General features: G+C 49.9%; 1 protein-coding gene across 2 annotated transcripts; it reads right to left on the reverse strand.

The window, feature by feature from the left end:
* Positions 1 to 439: 439 nt before the first annotated feature.
* Positions 440 to 13,701, reverse strand: MIGA2 (mitoguardin 2). 2 transcript variants are annotated; one of them, XM_018074431.2, is made up of 15 exons: positions 13,464 to 13,701; positions 12,626 to 12,836; positions 11,634 to 11,746; positions 9,287 to 9,398; positions 8,677 to 8,816; positions 7,157 to 7,271; positions 6,873 to 6,973; positions 6,263 to 6,378; positions 5,766 to 5,838; positions 5,122 to 5,208; positions 4,799 to 4,897; positions 4,298 to 4,432; positions 3,528 to 3,581; positions 2,553 to 2,669; positions 440 to 1,911 (listed from the first exon to the last, which is right to left on the reverse strand). In XM_018074431.2, the coding sequence occupies exons 1-15, from the start codon at positions 13,557 to 13,559 to the stop codon at positions 1,708 to 1,710; spliced, it is 1,773 nt and encodes a 590-aa protein (XP_017929920.1). In that variant the 5' UTR covers positions 13,560 to 13,701; the 3' UTR covers positions 440 to 1,707. The 2 variants fall into 2 exon arrangements, with proteins under 2 accessions (XP_017929920.1, XP_008917660.1); XM_008919412.3 differs by having other exon boundaries at positions 7,157 to 7,274.
* Positions 13,702 to 14,997: the final 1,296 nt, after the last annotated feature.

Raw genomic sequence — 14,997 nt, forward strand, 5'->3', positions numbered from 1 at the left:
ATGGCTGGATAAGACTTGTGTCTTTTACCTGGAACAGAACAAGGGGCACCCAGTCAGTCTGGAACAAAAACAGTGAAGCTCATGTTTTTGTGGAAGTCCTGAAGACCTCCCCATTCCAAGGGTGGGACTTGGAGCTTTATGCAGACTGAAATAGGAGAAAGCAAGGCTGGACCTCAACTTCACCTGTGACACTGCATTCAGAGGACTCAGCAAATCACTGCAAACCTCACACAAAAGCCAGGCTTGCCTCAAGTCAACAGCATGAAGCTGAGTCAGGAGAGGTTTAGGTTGGGTATCAGGAAAAGGTTCTTCCCCCACAGGGAGGTTGGGCATTGGAACAGGCTCCCCAGAGAAGTGGTCACAGCACCAAGCCTGTCTGAGTCCAAGGAGCGTTTGGACAACGCTCTCAGGCACAGGATGGGATTCTTGGGGTGTCCTGTGCAGGGCCAAGGGGGTGGACTTGATGATCCTGATGAGTCCCTTCCAACTCAGCATATTCTATGATTCTGCAAGTCCAGCACACTCCACTGCTGCTGTCCCACACGAGTATCCAACTCAGCTCCCATCCCAAAGCAGGCAGATTCCAGGTGCTGGCCATGCAGTCAGGACCACAGCATTTGAGGAGACCCAACCCCAGCAGAACCACATCATACACCCACACACTCTCCATCATTACCCAAAACTCTGTTTGTTAGGACTGACAGACTATCAAGAGTCATTTCCTCTCTAGAAGCTTGACCCCAGCTCTCCAACTATCTGCACACACAACCCCTTTTGTGCACACATCCAACCTCTACACCTCTGACCACCTTGTGCATAACAGCAATAGGCACCACATTACACTGTTTCCCTCCTGCACACACCCCACACCTCCTACCCAGCAAAAACCTGCTGCTGGCTCATTCTGAAATCCAGCAAGGCACTTCGATGGATGGTAAACACTTTGTGCATGCACAGGCAGGATGCAAATCCCCTCCTCACACTAACTTGCCCTGGGGGCAAACACAGACCTCAGCAACCTCCTAAGCAAAGATTACCACAGCACAGACCCCGTCATCTGGTCTGCAAAGAGCAGCAACACCAAGGGAACAGACCAGTTTCCCTAGAGCTTCAGACTGCATTTTGCTTCAGTGCTTTACAGAACTATTTCTTCCTCCCCAGGAAAGAAATTTTCACCAGTCACATTGCATGTGTTAAACACAGGGAAAGTAAAAATCAGCAGTAATTAACGTCTGTAGGAACACAGCAGAGAGGACCAGTAATAAAATCCCAAAGCAAGCAAAGCCTCCTTGAGAAGCTAGTGGTCAAGTGGAGAATTTACTAATGACATTCCTGTTCCCACACCGTAAACATCAGGAATTACCTCCCAGAAAACACACACAGGCAAAACAGGAACGTGTATTTGCCCTATTCAAGAGAATGGGCAAAAATCTGGGCCCGGGCAGTTCAGGACACAATGTATATATGACACATTAAAAGTAATAATAATAAAAAGAACAGGAAGGTGGAACAAAGAAGAAATTCAAACCATAAGCTGGCAAGTGGTCCCGGATCCATCCCAGCAAACACTACTGGCTACAAAAAGCAGAAGGTCCCGCCAGGTGTGTTGAGACAGTCTTGCTGCCACCGCTGCATGCTGCAGGTAGTTTTATCCACCTCTGGGGGGAAAAAAGGTCCTTGTACAAAAAGTGTTTTCCTCCCCTGACATCAGATGAGCTCCTCCTTGAGTGGCTCTGTTTCCCCAGGGAGCGTGCCGTTCATCTCCGGGGAGCTCTCGGTGCCCAGGTATCCCAGGAGGATCTCGCTGCGCCGCCGCGACAGCTGCAGAATGTCTTCTGCCAGCAGCTGCACCGTCGTGTACCTCACGTTGTCGAAATCAAACATGTCCTTCAGATACTGCACTATCTGATGCTGCAAAAAAAAAGGGAAGGTTTACAGTCAGGGGACCTCCTTCCACCTGCCAGCACCGGCTGCCTGGACTGCAGCAAGCAGAGAACCCCATAAGGAATTCTGCACATCTGCCATCCAAGCAAAGACCTGCATCGGGCTGGGGATTACTCTGGTGGATAGATCCCCTCATGCCCCTGGAACAGGACAGCAGAGCTCCTGAAGCCAGGAAAGCAATGCTGATGGCCATGGCAATATCCATGCAAACATTTAATGGATGCAACACGTTCTCATGTCTCACGTCTCCTAACACTATCAACCAGAACAAGACAATTCAGGCTTTAAGATCAAATACAAAACTTGTAAGATCCCCTGCACTCTTAGACAAAATATTCTTTCAGCATATGCAACCACAATCTTTTCCAATACTGATGATATAAATTGATCTCATCACACAGTTTTGCTGTCAGCTATAGTAAATTCTGCTGGGAATCCTTATCAATCTCAATTCAGCAATCTGCATCTCAAAACCAAGTGACTTTCAAAAGGCTTTTGTACAGAGCCGAGTTTCTTAATGCCACATCAGTCACCAAGAACACACACCTGCAGCTCTAAGCCAGCAGACAGGAGTCCCACACAGCCCAGGTAAAGAAAAGCCACCTTACCTTGAAGAAACTGCAGACTTCAGAGAGCTGCTGCTTGGGCCCCAGAAAACCAAAGGCTAGAACAGGACTGACATGCTCCGATACGGAGTAGAAATGAGAGATAAAGCCATCTGGTACCTGCCACAGGGAAGGCAAGAATTGGTTGGTCTTCATTCTCAGACAGAATTAGCAGCTTATTCCATATCAGCTACCAAACTCCCTGCCAGAAAGCACTGAACTTCAGTAACTGAAGTAACTTCAGTAAGTGAAGTTCAGAGCTATTAGGAACATCTCTTCCTGCAGAACTAAATTTATCTTTTAGATCCCCTGAAGGATTACTATCTTCATGTTTTTAAACTACTATTTCAGGAGCAAAATAAAGAGAAGAAAATGAAAAGCAACCACCAGCCAGTCTTTATAGCCTCTATTTAAAATCTCCAGCCCAAGCCAGGGAAGGAGATGTAAATATCCAAAACAGAGCTACTGCAGGACAACACCAGCTTAGCTTCCAACACTCTCACTTCTCTTTGTGCCACCTCACAGGGTGAGCTGTGGTACCAGCTGGCTGTGGGATCGAGCTGAAAACCTGCCAGAGGCCACAGATCCTGTGGCAGAACTGAAGTTGTGAAGTTGCAGCTTCCTGTTCCCCAGGTCTATGAACTCATCCACTGTGATACTTCAGAAAGTCACAGATTTAAGTTAAACTCATCAAGTAATAACTAGTCAGGATCAGTGCTGGGGAGAGAAGAAGTGGAGAATGTGAACCTTTCTTGCTCACATTAAGAAAAAGGGAGAATAAACTCCATCTGACAGAGTAAAATACTGGCATGGCAGTGGAGCAGTGACAACAGGACCCCAGTGCTCTAAAGCATCACAAAGAATGTGACTCAGTTCAGTCTTCTACCACTTAAGATTTTATATTTTGTCAAGATCTGGGTGTTCTCCTTTCACCTTCAAATACATTAGATTCTTTCCCTTTTAATTCATTTTGCTTACCATCAGAAGCCTCCTTTTTGCTTTCAGAACTGACCAGCAGGCAGTTGCCAGAGCCTACAATAAACAAAGACTATCAGTTACTGGGATTATATTAAAAAACCCTAAAGTTTACCAACACATTGCTGTCAAAACATCAAAGCAGTGGCCCTTTTGTGCCAACAACTCTTAAAATGACAAAAGTGAAGCAAACTGGAAGCAGATTTAGCCACTCCAGATCCATTCCAGAGAAGCCGAAGGGCTTTTTAAATTTCTAATATGATCTGACACAGTTGCCCAACAGCCCACAATCCACTGTAAACAGACAGCTGTTAAAAGGTGCCTCCCAACCATCTTATTCTCACTCTATCAAACTTAAATATGCAGCTGGGGGCCAGGACTAGAGAGAATCACTGCAATTTGAGCATCAGTGTCTGGTGAGGTACCACCAGAATGAATGGCCACGTGCTAACACACGTATCTTTCCCTACACTTTGATCCTCTTACTCTCATTCATAAAAATATGTGTTGTCATCTTTTAACATCTCCATGGCATCACTGATAAAGGGCCCCAGAGCAATAAAGTCTTGTTGCCAACGAGATGCTTCCAAAACAAGGAAGGCTTTCCTGTGAACAATTTCCATGTAGCAGAAGATGGCTGTTCAGAGCTCGAGGAAAGCATGGCATTTACAAAGAGAGAATTCAGCCCAGCCAAAGCAGACGAGGTTTTGCTCTTTTCTAGCTCTGTCACTGAGATCTCAGGGCTCAGCACAAGGACTCCCTGTTTCACACACCGTCTCCTTGAAGCTGTCGGAGAGCCAGCGGTTGCGCAGCACGGCCAGCACGGAGGAGGGCGGGTTCTCCAGGTCCTCAAAAGCATCCATGAGGATGAAGTCCAGCACAATATCAAAGAAACTCATGCACACCACCTGTCAAGGGAGCAGAACAGTCTGTAAAGGGAACAGGTTTAAAAAAAAAAGAGACTTTACGCTTTTGGTTTGGAGCAACAAAACGTAGCTGAAGTCAATGTAATCATATTTCAGCTCTTTCATTCCTAGGCCATTCCTACATATCCATTTACCACAGAATCACAGAATGGTTTGGGTTGGAAGGGACCTTAAAGATCATCCAGTTCCATCCCCTGCCATGGGCAGGGACACCTTCCACTAGACCAGGTTACTCAGAGCCCCATCCAGCCCTGGCCTTGAACACCTCCAGGAATGGGGTGTCCACAACCTCTCAACAATTATCTTCCAACTCCTCTGCAACTCTGCAAAGATAATGTCTTTACCAACCCCTCTTCCCTCCAGCTCCTGCTGAGTAGTCGGCCAGGTCTCTTGTCTCAGTGCATAACGCAGCATCTCCTCGTAGCTTTCCAGGAAAGCTTTGGGATTCTGGGAGAGCAGAGAAACAAAACACTTCAGAAGGTACAACAGCTGTGGGCACATTTCAGCAAAGTTTGACTACTCCAATTTGAGCTCTCATCAACATCACAAAAGTCACCAGCATGCAGATGAAATTTTCTTCTTCCAACACACTGGACAGACTCTGGGCTGGGATGGAGGAACAAGTGTCCCCCGGCTCAAGACATAGCTTAGTTCTTACACAAACTTCCTACCTTTTCAGCCTTTGTCATCAGTCCTATCACCATCTGCTTCCCAACCTCCCCAAAAAACAGTTGATTGCTTTCATCCTCCAGCAGCTCCTGCAGAGGGAACACAGAAGTCGTGTGAGCACCTTCTCCCACACAGATCCTGAGCTGGGAGGAAGGAAAAGGACAGGACTCGAAGCGGTGCAAAGCTGCACACACCAGTGTTGTTAACCTTGAATAAGCTGGAGTCTAGAAAACAAAACTGCTCTCTCCAGGACACGAGTTCAAAATTAGGTTGAAAGACTGGAATTGTCAAGAATACTGGAAGCTGCTGTTCAGGCTCCATACACTGCCAGAAGAGGACTGTGGGAAGAAGGAAACCTTGCTCCCCCACCTCAGAGGTCTGACACCAGCCCATTTGAAAGCTCATAAGTGGGAGTAAAAGCTTCTGGGCAACTCTGAATTTCCCGAACTTTAACTTCCCAGAACTAAACCAGCATCAGTGGCCATGTAACCATCACTCCAGTTGGGCACAGGGACCAGGGGATCCCCTCTTTTTCCAAATCATACTGATCAGAATGGGATTACAGAATTAAGCAACAAGAGTTCAGGCTGGAGGAGAACATGCTGCCACATGCCATGGAAACCCAGGAGCCTGGAGCTGTTCTCACCTGGAATGCCTGCCTGACACAGTGCAGCTTTGCCAGGAAATCCTGGTCACTGTAGCAGCCGAGGAGCTCCGTCCTAGAGGGAAAGGGGAAGGATTGTATAAATTCCAGTACTCCTGATGTTGGTGTTCCTACCAACTATTGGTCCCCTAAAACCAAAAAAAATGAATTCCCAGTCTATGGACAGGAGAAAGGAAAAACCACATTCCCTTTGTCCAGCTCCCTGGGGAACCACAGCACCTCTGCCAGGCTGTTACAGTGCAGGGTTATGCCTGTAACAGTGTCCCAGAACAGTCACATTCCTATTCCTAATTTCCTGGGACAATTACTCTTTCTTAACATGCATGGCCTAAAATCTGGGGCTAATTCCCTGGAAAGTCCAAACCAGCAGGAAGGATGCTGTGAATTTAGGACCCCGTTTCTCTGGTAATGGGGCTGCTCAAAGGCAAATGATGTGCTGACACTGCCCAAAAGAGCCTCTACACAAGCTGGCCCCTCACCTCAGCGTCCGGCAGGCGACCTTCCCTTCCTTCACCAGCTGCAGGGCTTCTTCATATGCTGCCACAGGCCTGGAGAGGTGGAATGGCATTTCCTCAAAGGGGAGAGAGTCAAAGAGCTGCAGAGGTGGCAAGAGCCACGGGGAGAGCAAAATGATCTTGTTAAATATTTGCAAATACTCAGAGACCGCACACAAGCAAGACAGACCTGCTGTGTAGAATCACAGAATCTTCAGCTAGAAAAGTCTTTCAGTGACAATTATTTCAGGCAAAGCTATTTCTTTTCCCACCAAAAGCTGTCTCAGCTCTGACACAGCTCAATATCCCCTAAAATTTACACAGCCAAGTCACCTTATGTTAGATGGCAATACTTTCCTAGCTGTTATACCGTGTTTTCTACAGTAGACAGGAAGATGACATGGAAGTGCTGGTTGGAACAGCCTGCACCACCCCCCTAATTAAAAAGCTTTTCCTAACATCCATCAAGAACCCCCAGCTTGGGGCTGTTGCTCTGAGTTTTATCATCTTCCTCTACCCAGATGTGTTTGGCTCTGCTGCCTTTGTGCCTTCCCTCCAAGCAACTGGACTGTGACACAGCTGGCACTGAAGTCACCTCTGCTGCAGAGAAGAAGGAATCCTCAGAAGCTGAGCTGTCCTCATCGTCCGTCCGGAGCCGCAGCGATCCGTCCGCCAACGGGAGCATTAAAGTCTTCTCTGGAGGAGGGAAAGAACCTGGATGTGTTGGAGTTCATGGACTACCACTCCTCTCTGCTCCTGTGCTCTCTCCCACCCCCACGAGCAGCCCTGTGTCACTCCTCCATTGCCTGGCTTACAGAAAAGATGTAAAACCAGACAAAACCCTGACATTTTAATGCATCTCCACCCCAGGTGCCATACCCAGATCCAGCAGGATGCTGTCTGATGGGAGTGAGGATCCAAACTCTTCCTGGAGGTGGTAGGCTCGGTGCAGGAGGGATTCCAGCTTCTCAGCAAACTCCCTTTTCTGGGACTCCTCCTTGAACATACAGAAATGCCACCCTTAGTTAGCCAGCTGGGCAGGGGCAGATTGACAGCACGAAATACGGGAGGGAATTTTCAGTAAAAATGGGATTTACAGTTTGCAGATTAAATGATTAAAAATAAAAAGAGAGAGGAGTCATTAATCCTACAATGCAGCTAATAATGCACAGGGGAGAGAAGCTTCTATGTAGCCTATTCAAACCCTCTGGCTTTTGAGCTTCACAATTTTGTTTCCCTGTTAAAAAAGGAAGAAAGAACTAAAGAACTTTAACCTGCCATCCAGAAAAACGGGTATTTTAATGAGTTACAGAGCACTTAATTCTCCTGACTTGTGACTTTAGCCTAATTTCAAGAGGAACTCCCATCAGGAAACCTGTGTTGAATATGACAGAGTATCCAGAACTGGATAACTGGATAACAGAGTAAGAGTCCTTGGATTAAGGTGCTGGGCATAAGCAAAGTTTGCTGTGAGCAACACAGGAGGATAGGAAAAAAAAAAAGGGAGAAAAATAAGACTTACACAGTATCCTGCCTTCAAGCCCCTGTGTTTGCATGAGTATCTCACCCAGAAGACAGAAGCATTAACAAGAAGCACAAAATCTATTTTGATAAGGAATCAACTGGTTTTTAAGGCAGTTTTAGAAATCCTACAGGACTCTTCAAGGAGAGCCAACAACAGCAGAATCCAGATTTGATTTGGATAAACATCATCCAGCACAAAAGACAAATGTCCCATAGACTTACTACTCCACGTCCTGTTTACAGGGGACTGGGAAGACTTTTTGCCAGTGAGAACTGGAGATTTGAGAGTGCATCAACTTCCAAAGTCCTGAGCTACAGCAGCTCTTTTTAGCTTTGTGGCTGTCACTGAGCCATTCTAGGTTGAACCTCCTCTTATCCCAGGTCTTCCCTGCATAATCCTCAAGTCCAAGACAGCAAGTGGCTGTCCTAAAATACTGGAATTCCCAGAAATCCCAGTTGACTCATCCCCAGGAAGTGACAGTGACCGTCAAGTTCTCCACTTTCAAATGCATTAAAAAATGACAGAGACAGCACTGGCAGGCAAAGCAGTGCTGAATTCATCCCAGCCTTTTCCTACCACAGGCTCTGCCATGGGAGGACACGAGTGACAGTGAGTGACATGAGGCTGGAAGGTGGGTAGGAAAGCTGGGGAATGAGGGGGCGAGACGTATCAAAAAGAGAAAGAAATTAAAAACACCCAGTCCCCATTGCATAAGGAAGCTGCAGATACAGACAGCTCTTAAACAGAGTCTGGCCTGACTCTGCCCTTAATTTGCTGTCCTTTTAACCTCCCACTAATTACTCCTTCCAGCACCCAGGCTGGCCTTTCAGCATGTTCCCCAGCTGGCCACTGCAAGGGAACAGTGGGCACCTACCTCTGAAATATTCTCAGATATGCTCTCCTGCTGTTTCCTGCTGTCCCAGGGCACAGGGGTGCTGGTACTGGCACTGTCCCTCTGCCTGATGCTCAGTGCCTGTTCCCATTTCTGCAGGGCCTCCTCAAACAGCTCCATGCCTGAAAATGCAACCAAATACCAGCTGTGAGAGTGCCAGGCCACTCGGGAACAGAAATACAGGATGAGTCTTTGCTCACTCAGACAAACCAGCAAAGAGGGAAATCTCTCCCCACCTGAAAGGATAAAAGTATTTCTTTCTCAGTATGTTTTTTTTTAATTAAAGTTGAGGAGAACATCCCCAAATCAGTTAAAACATCAGCTGTGTTACTTCCAAAATGCTGTTCTCTGCACAAGATGGGCCTGTTGCTCGAGAACAGTATTTTGGAAGTAAATTACTCACTGACAAAAGAGGTAAATGTATTTTTAGGAGAAGATGGGATTTTTATAACTAACAAATGACTGAGTTTGAGAACATGAGAGAGCTTCCTGTCAGAGCTCTACATTGAGCTGCTGGTGCTCTGTGTCAATTCCCACCCTTTTCTTACTCCCACAACTCCCCCAGGGTGATGTCCCCCTTGTGCTTGTTTACCTTGAACATAGAGGCTTTCTGCACTGGCATCCCCAATGGCTCCAGCATCTCCCATTGCCTGGGCCTCCCACATTCCTGCGGGTGTTGGACTGGAGGAGTTGACAGCCACCATCTGCAGGGAGGGAGCAGAGGGCACCAAACTGAATTCTCTCCAAAGGTAGCCATGGTAAGACCACACAAACACCACCAACAGTTCAATTTTAACAAAAAGGCACTTTCCTTCCCCACGTTTGCCCTTGTGCTTCCCTGTATTGGTGCTCCCTTGCCTGGAAAGGAGGAGATGTCAAGGGTTACTGCCCTCGCCCTGCTTGGGAGACGTGCTCAGGAGGGGAGGCAAGGTGAGAATTCCTGCCCTTCTCCACCCAGCACCACAATGGTGCCTTTGAAAGCACAGGAAGTTGTGTGGGAAATACCTTCCCAACCAATTTATGCTGAAGCTTCATTAGGAAACTTGAGCTGTACAATGATGAGCAAGAGCAGGAGAGCACTGATGAAGGTGACAGCCTGGGAAAGCTCCAAAGCAATCCCTACCAAGGCACCAGGATTTTGATGGAAAGCTCATGTCAGCCCCAGCTGTCTGTACAAAAACCACTGGAAGTGGGGGGAAACAACCACAGTCCAAATAAAGGAACAGATTCTCAGCAAATTTACAGCTGAGGAATCCCCAGAGGGCAAGGAGAATCCTCGCTCTTCTCTTTGGAACCAAACCCTCTCCAGGGAGGGCTGAGCACTACAATCCACACAGCAAAGTGGCAGCTTTGTCCAATTTCCCACCAGGGCATCAATGTCTCCTGAAGTCTGACCCAAAACAGTGCTGAGTTCAAGACTATCAGTGATCAGTGTTTGCATGTGGCTTAGAGAAACTTGAGCCTGGTACTAGAAAAAAGCTGCAATAATCAGCTCACAGATGAATTCTTGCCCCACCTCCACTGACTGATCCCTGTGGAGTGTTACTAAATCCCTTTGACATCCAGAATTGCAAATCATCAGTGCACTGGATGGCAGAGAGGAGCCCCAGGAAGCAGATGAGACCACAGGTAAAACCTGCAGCTGTGCAAGGGATGAGCTGTTTGTCCATCAAGGAACATGAAATCAGTAAGAACAGTGTCACAGACTCAGCTCCCACACAATGAAGGGGGTATGGGAACAGATCCCTCCCTGTGGGAATATCCCCACCCAGGCACCAGCAGTGGAAAAAAGGAATTTAGATAGCTTTTTATCTAAAGAGAAACAGACTTCAGCAGTACAAAACCTGGGACAGTGTGTGTGGGAATGGAGAAGCCGTGGGGGAATTAAATGTATGTGAAAGTCCCTGCAGGGGGAAAGAGGCCAGAGCCTGGTCCTGGCTGACACAGTCCCGTCACATCCCAGTTCCCCAGGGAATGCTGGAGCAGGGCTGTGCCAGCACTGCCGCCTGCTGGAGACACGCTTGGGACCGCACAGATTTTGGCAACTTTTGATGCTTTAACTAAATACAGCAATAGCTGCACGTCCTGGAGGGTGCTGGTGCCCAACAGATCCCTTCCAAGGGGTGATTTTTTCCCCTCTCCTTCCCCAGCAGTGCCAACCAGCCTCCAAGCCCGGGTGATGACAAGGGAGGGTTTCACCGTCACAGAACTTCACCTGTGCCCCTGCTGCTCCAAGAGAACGTGAGGCTCTGAGCAATGGGGATGTAAAACAGGTCTGGAAGCCACAAACACTTCCGTTTTGAATCTCACAAGAGATGGATATAATCACTGATGGCTTCTCCTGCCTGGCTAAGCCTGAATTACCTGTATTTATAGGCTGCTTTTGGCTTTGGAGGAGGTAGAACGACAAGGCTGTGTTTTCAGCCTGTGCTGTTTCCTGAACAGAGCTATCAGATTTTGGTAGTCAATTTGGTTTTGACAACAAAGCAACCTGTGATCAGCCCCAGCACAGGAGGGGCTGTGCTGGCACAGGGGCTGCTGGGCCACCAAACCTCCACCATGGAGGGAAGCAAAGAAGCAAACATTGCTGTGAGACCCAGCAACAACCCAACCTCACTCCTTCGGCGGGTCACAGAGAGCCCCAAGGAATTGTGCCCATGTCCCACAGGGAAGTCCCTCCTGCAGCTCCTTGTTGGCCAAAGAACTGGGATGTTCCCTGGAGTTCCTGGCCACAGGAAATTGCTGCTCTGGTTTCACGCAGGGAACTCCAGACACTCAGTGCAAGGTTAATGACAGAACCCGCCCTACAATTACACTGTAACCTGTTCTGCTCCAAAGGCTTTGGCATTTTCCACTGGCCAGCACAAGCCCAAGGACTTGGTGATCTCGTTACAGGTCCGTGCACTCACATCTCCCAGCCCTGCCAAGAAGGTCCTTACCGAGGCGAGGCTGTGGGAGGAACTGGAATGTTTGCTGGGCTCAATGGAGGAAATCCCGCTGAGCGTGTCATTGCTCTTGCTGCCAGGACTCTGGACCCTTCTGCTGGAGTAGCCTGCAGTTGGGAAGGTCACACAAAAACAGGATTTTAGGCTCAGGTGATTCGAGCTGTGAACAGGGAGGGGAACATCACCCTGTCCAGTGTGACTGCAAATGGGCAAAGCAGCATCCAATACCTAAAAATAAGTCATAGATCTTCTCTATGCTCTGTTTCGCTATGAAACACTAAGAAAACTGCTGTCAGTGGGAAACTGAGGCTGAGGAATGAATTCACTGCTTATGGATAGCAAGAGGCAAGTAGAAAGAACAAAGGAAAACCTCCTCCACCTTCCCTCCAGCCAGGCAGAGAACAGACATTGCTCCCTTGGTTATTATTAAAAACGCCTAAAGATTTTCATACGCTTCAAAAAACAAATCCTTAATCCCTAAAGTGCTTTGCTGAGGACTTTGGCCAGTTTTACTCCAAATATCAAGCAAGTAAAGAAGCTGCCCAAGGTCCAGGAGCCACCAGCCAGAGCTGGACAGACACTCCTGACCCCCCAGCCTGGCCCAGGCCACCCTCCCCTCAGCTCAGCACAGGACCCTGGATGAGACATCACATTGGCATCACCAGATCAATATGCAACCAGGTCACCCTGTGCCTGGTCATTATTATCAGGGAAAGCCACAGGCTGTCTGCAGGAAAGGGTATAGGAACTGCAAACCTTGTTGAAAACCTCAGTGCCACCTTTTTGTCCCCAAAGACTTTGAGCTCAGGGTCTCTCCCTTTCCTCCCCAAACTCTTATGTTCATGGCACTGAGCTTCAGGCCTCTCATTTCATTCTGCATCGAAGCACTACACAAATGCCTTTGCTTTCCCATCAGGAGCTTCCCGTGCCTCCCTGAGCACCCTCACAGAAGGAACTGGGGGATTTCCCCTTTGTGCAAGGCCGACCTTTCTTCACAGAGGAGACCCTTCTGGTTGGCAGGATGGGCACTGTGATCCCTCCTGGTTTAAATCCACATTTCTCGGGAGCGATTTGCTTCTTCCGGCGGCGCCGGCGCTTCAGCTGATGAGCCGCGAGAGCCAAGGCAACTGTCCCGAGGGCTGTGGCAAAGAGCACCTTCCTCAGGCCTGGAGAGAGTCTCAGCTGAGAGAACACAGACTTTGAACACAAAAGATAGGAAAGAGCAACAGTGAAAAATCCAATTCCACCACCTTTTTTTTTTTTTTTTTTAAAGAAAAAAAAAAATACAGTGTTAAACACGAGATACCTTGGCTTTCCCCTGCCACCCACAGGCAGCGCCTGCCACGCAACTGAGACTCAGCAGCAGAGAAACTGCGGAGCATCATCTTGACAGGACCTGGAGAACTTAGTCTTACCACGACACGCTGCCAAATTTGCACACAGCCCGTAGCAGATGCAATCCCGGTTACCCAAATCCAGCTCTGAAACCCTGGCGTGCTTTATAAAGCTGAGCTTTATTGCTCCAAGCGTTGCATTGCTACAAGTGGGAAATGTGTTACCCTTCTTTCAAACAAAAGTCTTTTTTTAGCACCTCTGATTGAAGAGAGAGGTTGAACCCAGGTGTTCCAGGGAGGGATGTGGGAAGAGCTTCTCTCCCCTCTCCAAGCCCACCCTGAGCAACTTTCTTCCACCAGCCCAAACTGTCCCAGCAGTTCTTCCAAACCCTCAAATTACAAACCCCCAGTACCACCCCACTGTGCCTCCATCCCTCACAACCCCACAGAGCAAATCCAAGGACTCTGACGGGAAAGCCTTTTGTTGTACCTGCCCAAAAGTCGTGTAAACAAACACGGGGATCTCTGCCACAGTCATGGCCAAGGCCTGCATGATGGACATTCCCTCTGTCCTCCTAAATGCCATGTCTGCGCGGGGACCTTGGCACCTCCCGGAGCTGCCGAGGGGAAGGGCACTTGTGGGGGCTGTGGGAGCTGCTCACAAGGGAATCCAGCTTCTCTCTGACATCTGGCTCCAAGTCCTGGGGCTGGCCTTCATCCAGCAATCCTCCTCCTGTGGGAAGAGGAGAAAAATTGGGTGAGTGAGTGACACACGAGGCCTGCCCCTCCTCCTTGTACTGCACTTCACAAACCACACACTGGGTCACTTGAAGCAGCAGTGCCCAGCAGGAGATCTAAACCATCTTCTCACCGACAGCAGCAATTCCTTTGCTTCTCCTACCAACCACAGGGGCACATTCCCAAACTGCTCTGCAGCAGCAGCATGCTGGGATTTGATACCTGCCAGAGGTTTCTACACACACCAGAGCCGGCTGCACATGGCTGGGGGGACTTTGTTTGCAGTCTCCATATAAAAAACCCACCCCAATTATTACAAATAACAACACACGTTTTCACTGTCAAAACTCTGCTTTCTGTTCATCACAGCCCTCCTTCAGAGGCACCAGCCAAGGGGGGTTTGAGCAGGAGTTCACTCAGAGTTCTGCCAGGAGCTGGGCCGGAGGGATGTGCTCAAGGGCAGAGCTACAGAGAGCACTGATGTGTGACCCCAGAGCTGTGTGACGACCCCCTGCCCCTGCCCGACAACCCCTCGCCCCCCCACTGCCAAAACCCACTCTGGGAGCACAGCAGGGAATGGTCCCAAGGCAGGGGGAGCGCGCGGGGACTGGACACGGGCTCCCCACAAGGTTAAACACAACGCTCCGGCCGCAGCACAGCTGAGAACAGCGAAGTGCCAGAGACCCCGGGCACAGCAAACAGCCCGGGGTCACCGCGCCGGGACGGCACCGCGGGAGCCGCTCCGTCCGCGCATTCCCCGCCGCCCAATTTACCAAAAACCCCCGGTGCGGGGACGCCCCGTGGGACCCCCCGACCTGCACTGCAGCACTCGGGGCCCCGTCAACCGCACCCGCGAGCACCACGCACCCCACCATTCCCGCGCACGCCCCGAGCATCCCCCGCGGCCACCCCCGCACCCCATTGCCCTCCACCCGGGGTCCCCCTCTCCTTCCTTCCCCCTTTCCCCAGCCATGGTGCGGCCCGGCGGGCAGGTCAGGGCAGGGCTGGAGGAGGGCCCCACTCACTCACCGCTGCGGGGGGTGCGCGGGCCCACGGGCCGGGCGGGCCCGCCGGCGGCCCCGCCGCCCGCCATGGCCGCGGGAAGGGCAGCGTCTCCTTCCCTCCGCGCCGCAGCCCCCCCGCAGGCGGGCCTCCGTGAGGCCACGCCCCCAAGGCGCCTCCCGGCCAAGGGAGCGCGCCCGGCTCGGGGATGCGGCGGCGGAGCGCGAGGGGGAAGGGGGCGGCGCGGCGCGCGGCGCGAGCGCCCATTGGCGCTCTGACAGTTC

This window comes from Manacus vitellinus, unplaced genomic scaffold (genome assembly GCF_001715985.3).
Source record: "Manacus vitellinus isolate BGI_N305 unplaced genomic scaffold, ASM171598v3 scaffold_27_pilon, whole genome shotgun sequence".
Taxonomy (NCBI): Eukaryota; Metazoa; Chordata; class Aves; order Passeriformes; family Pipridae; genus Manacus; species Manacus vitellinus.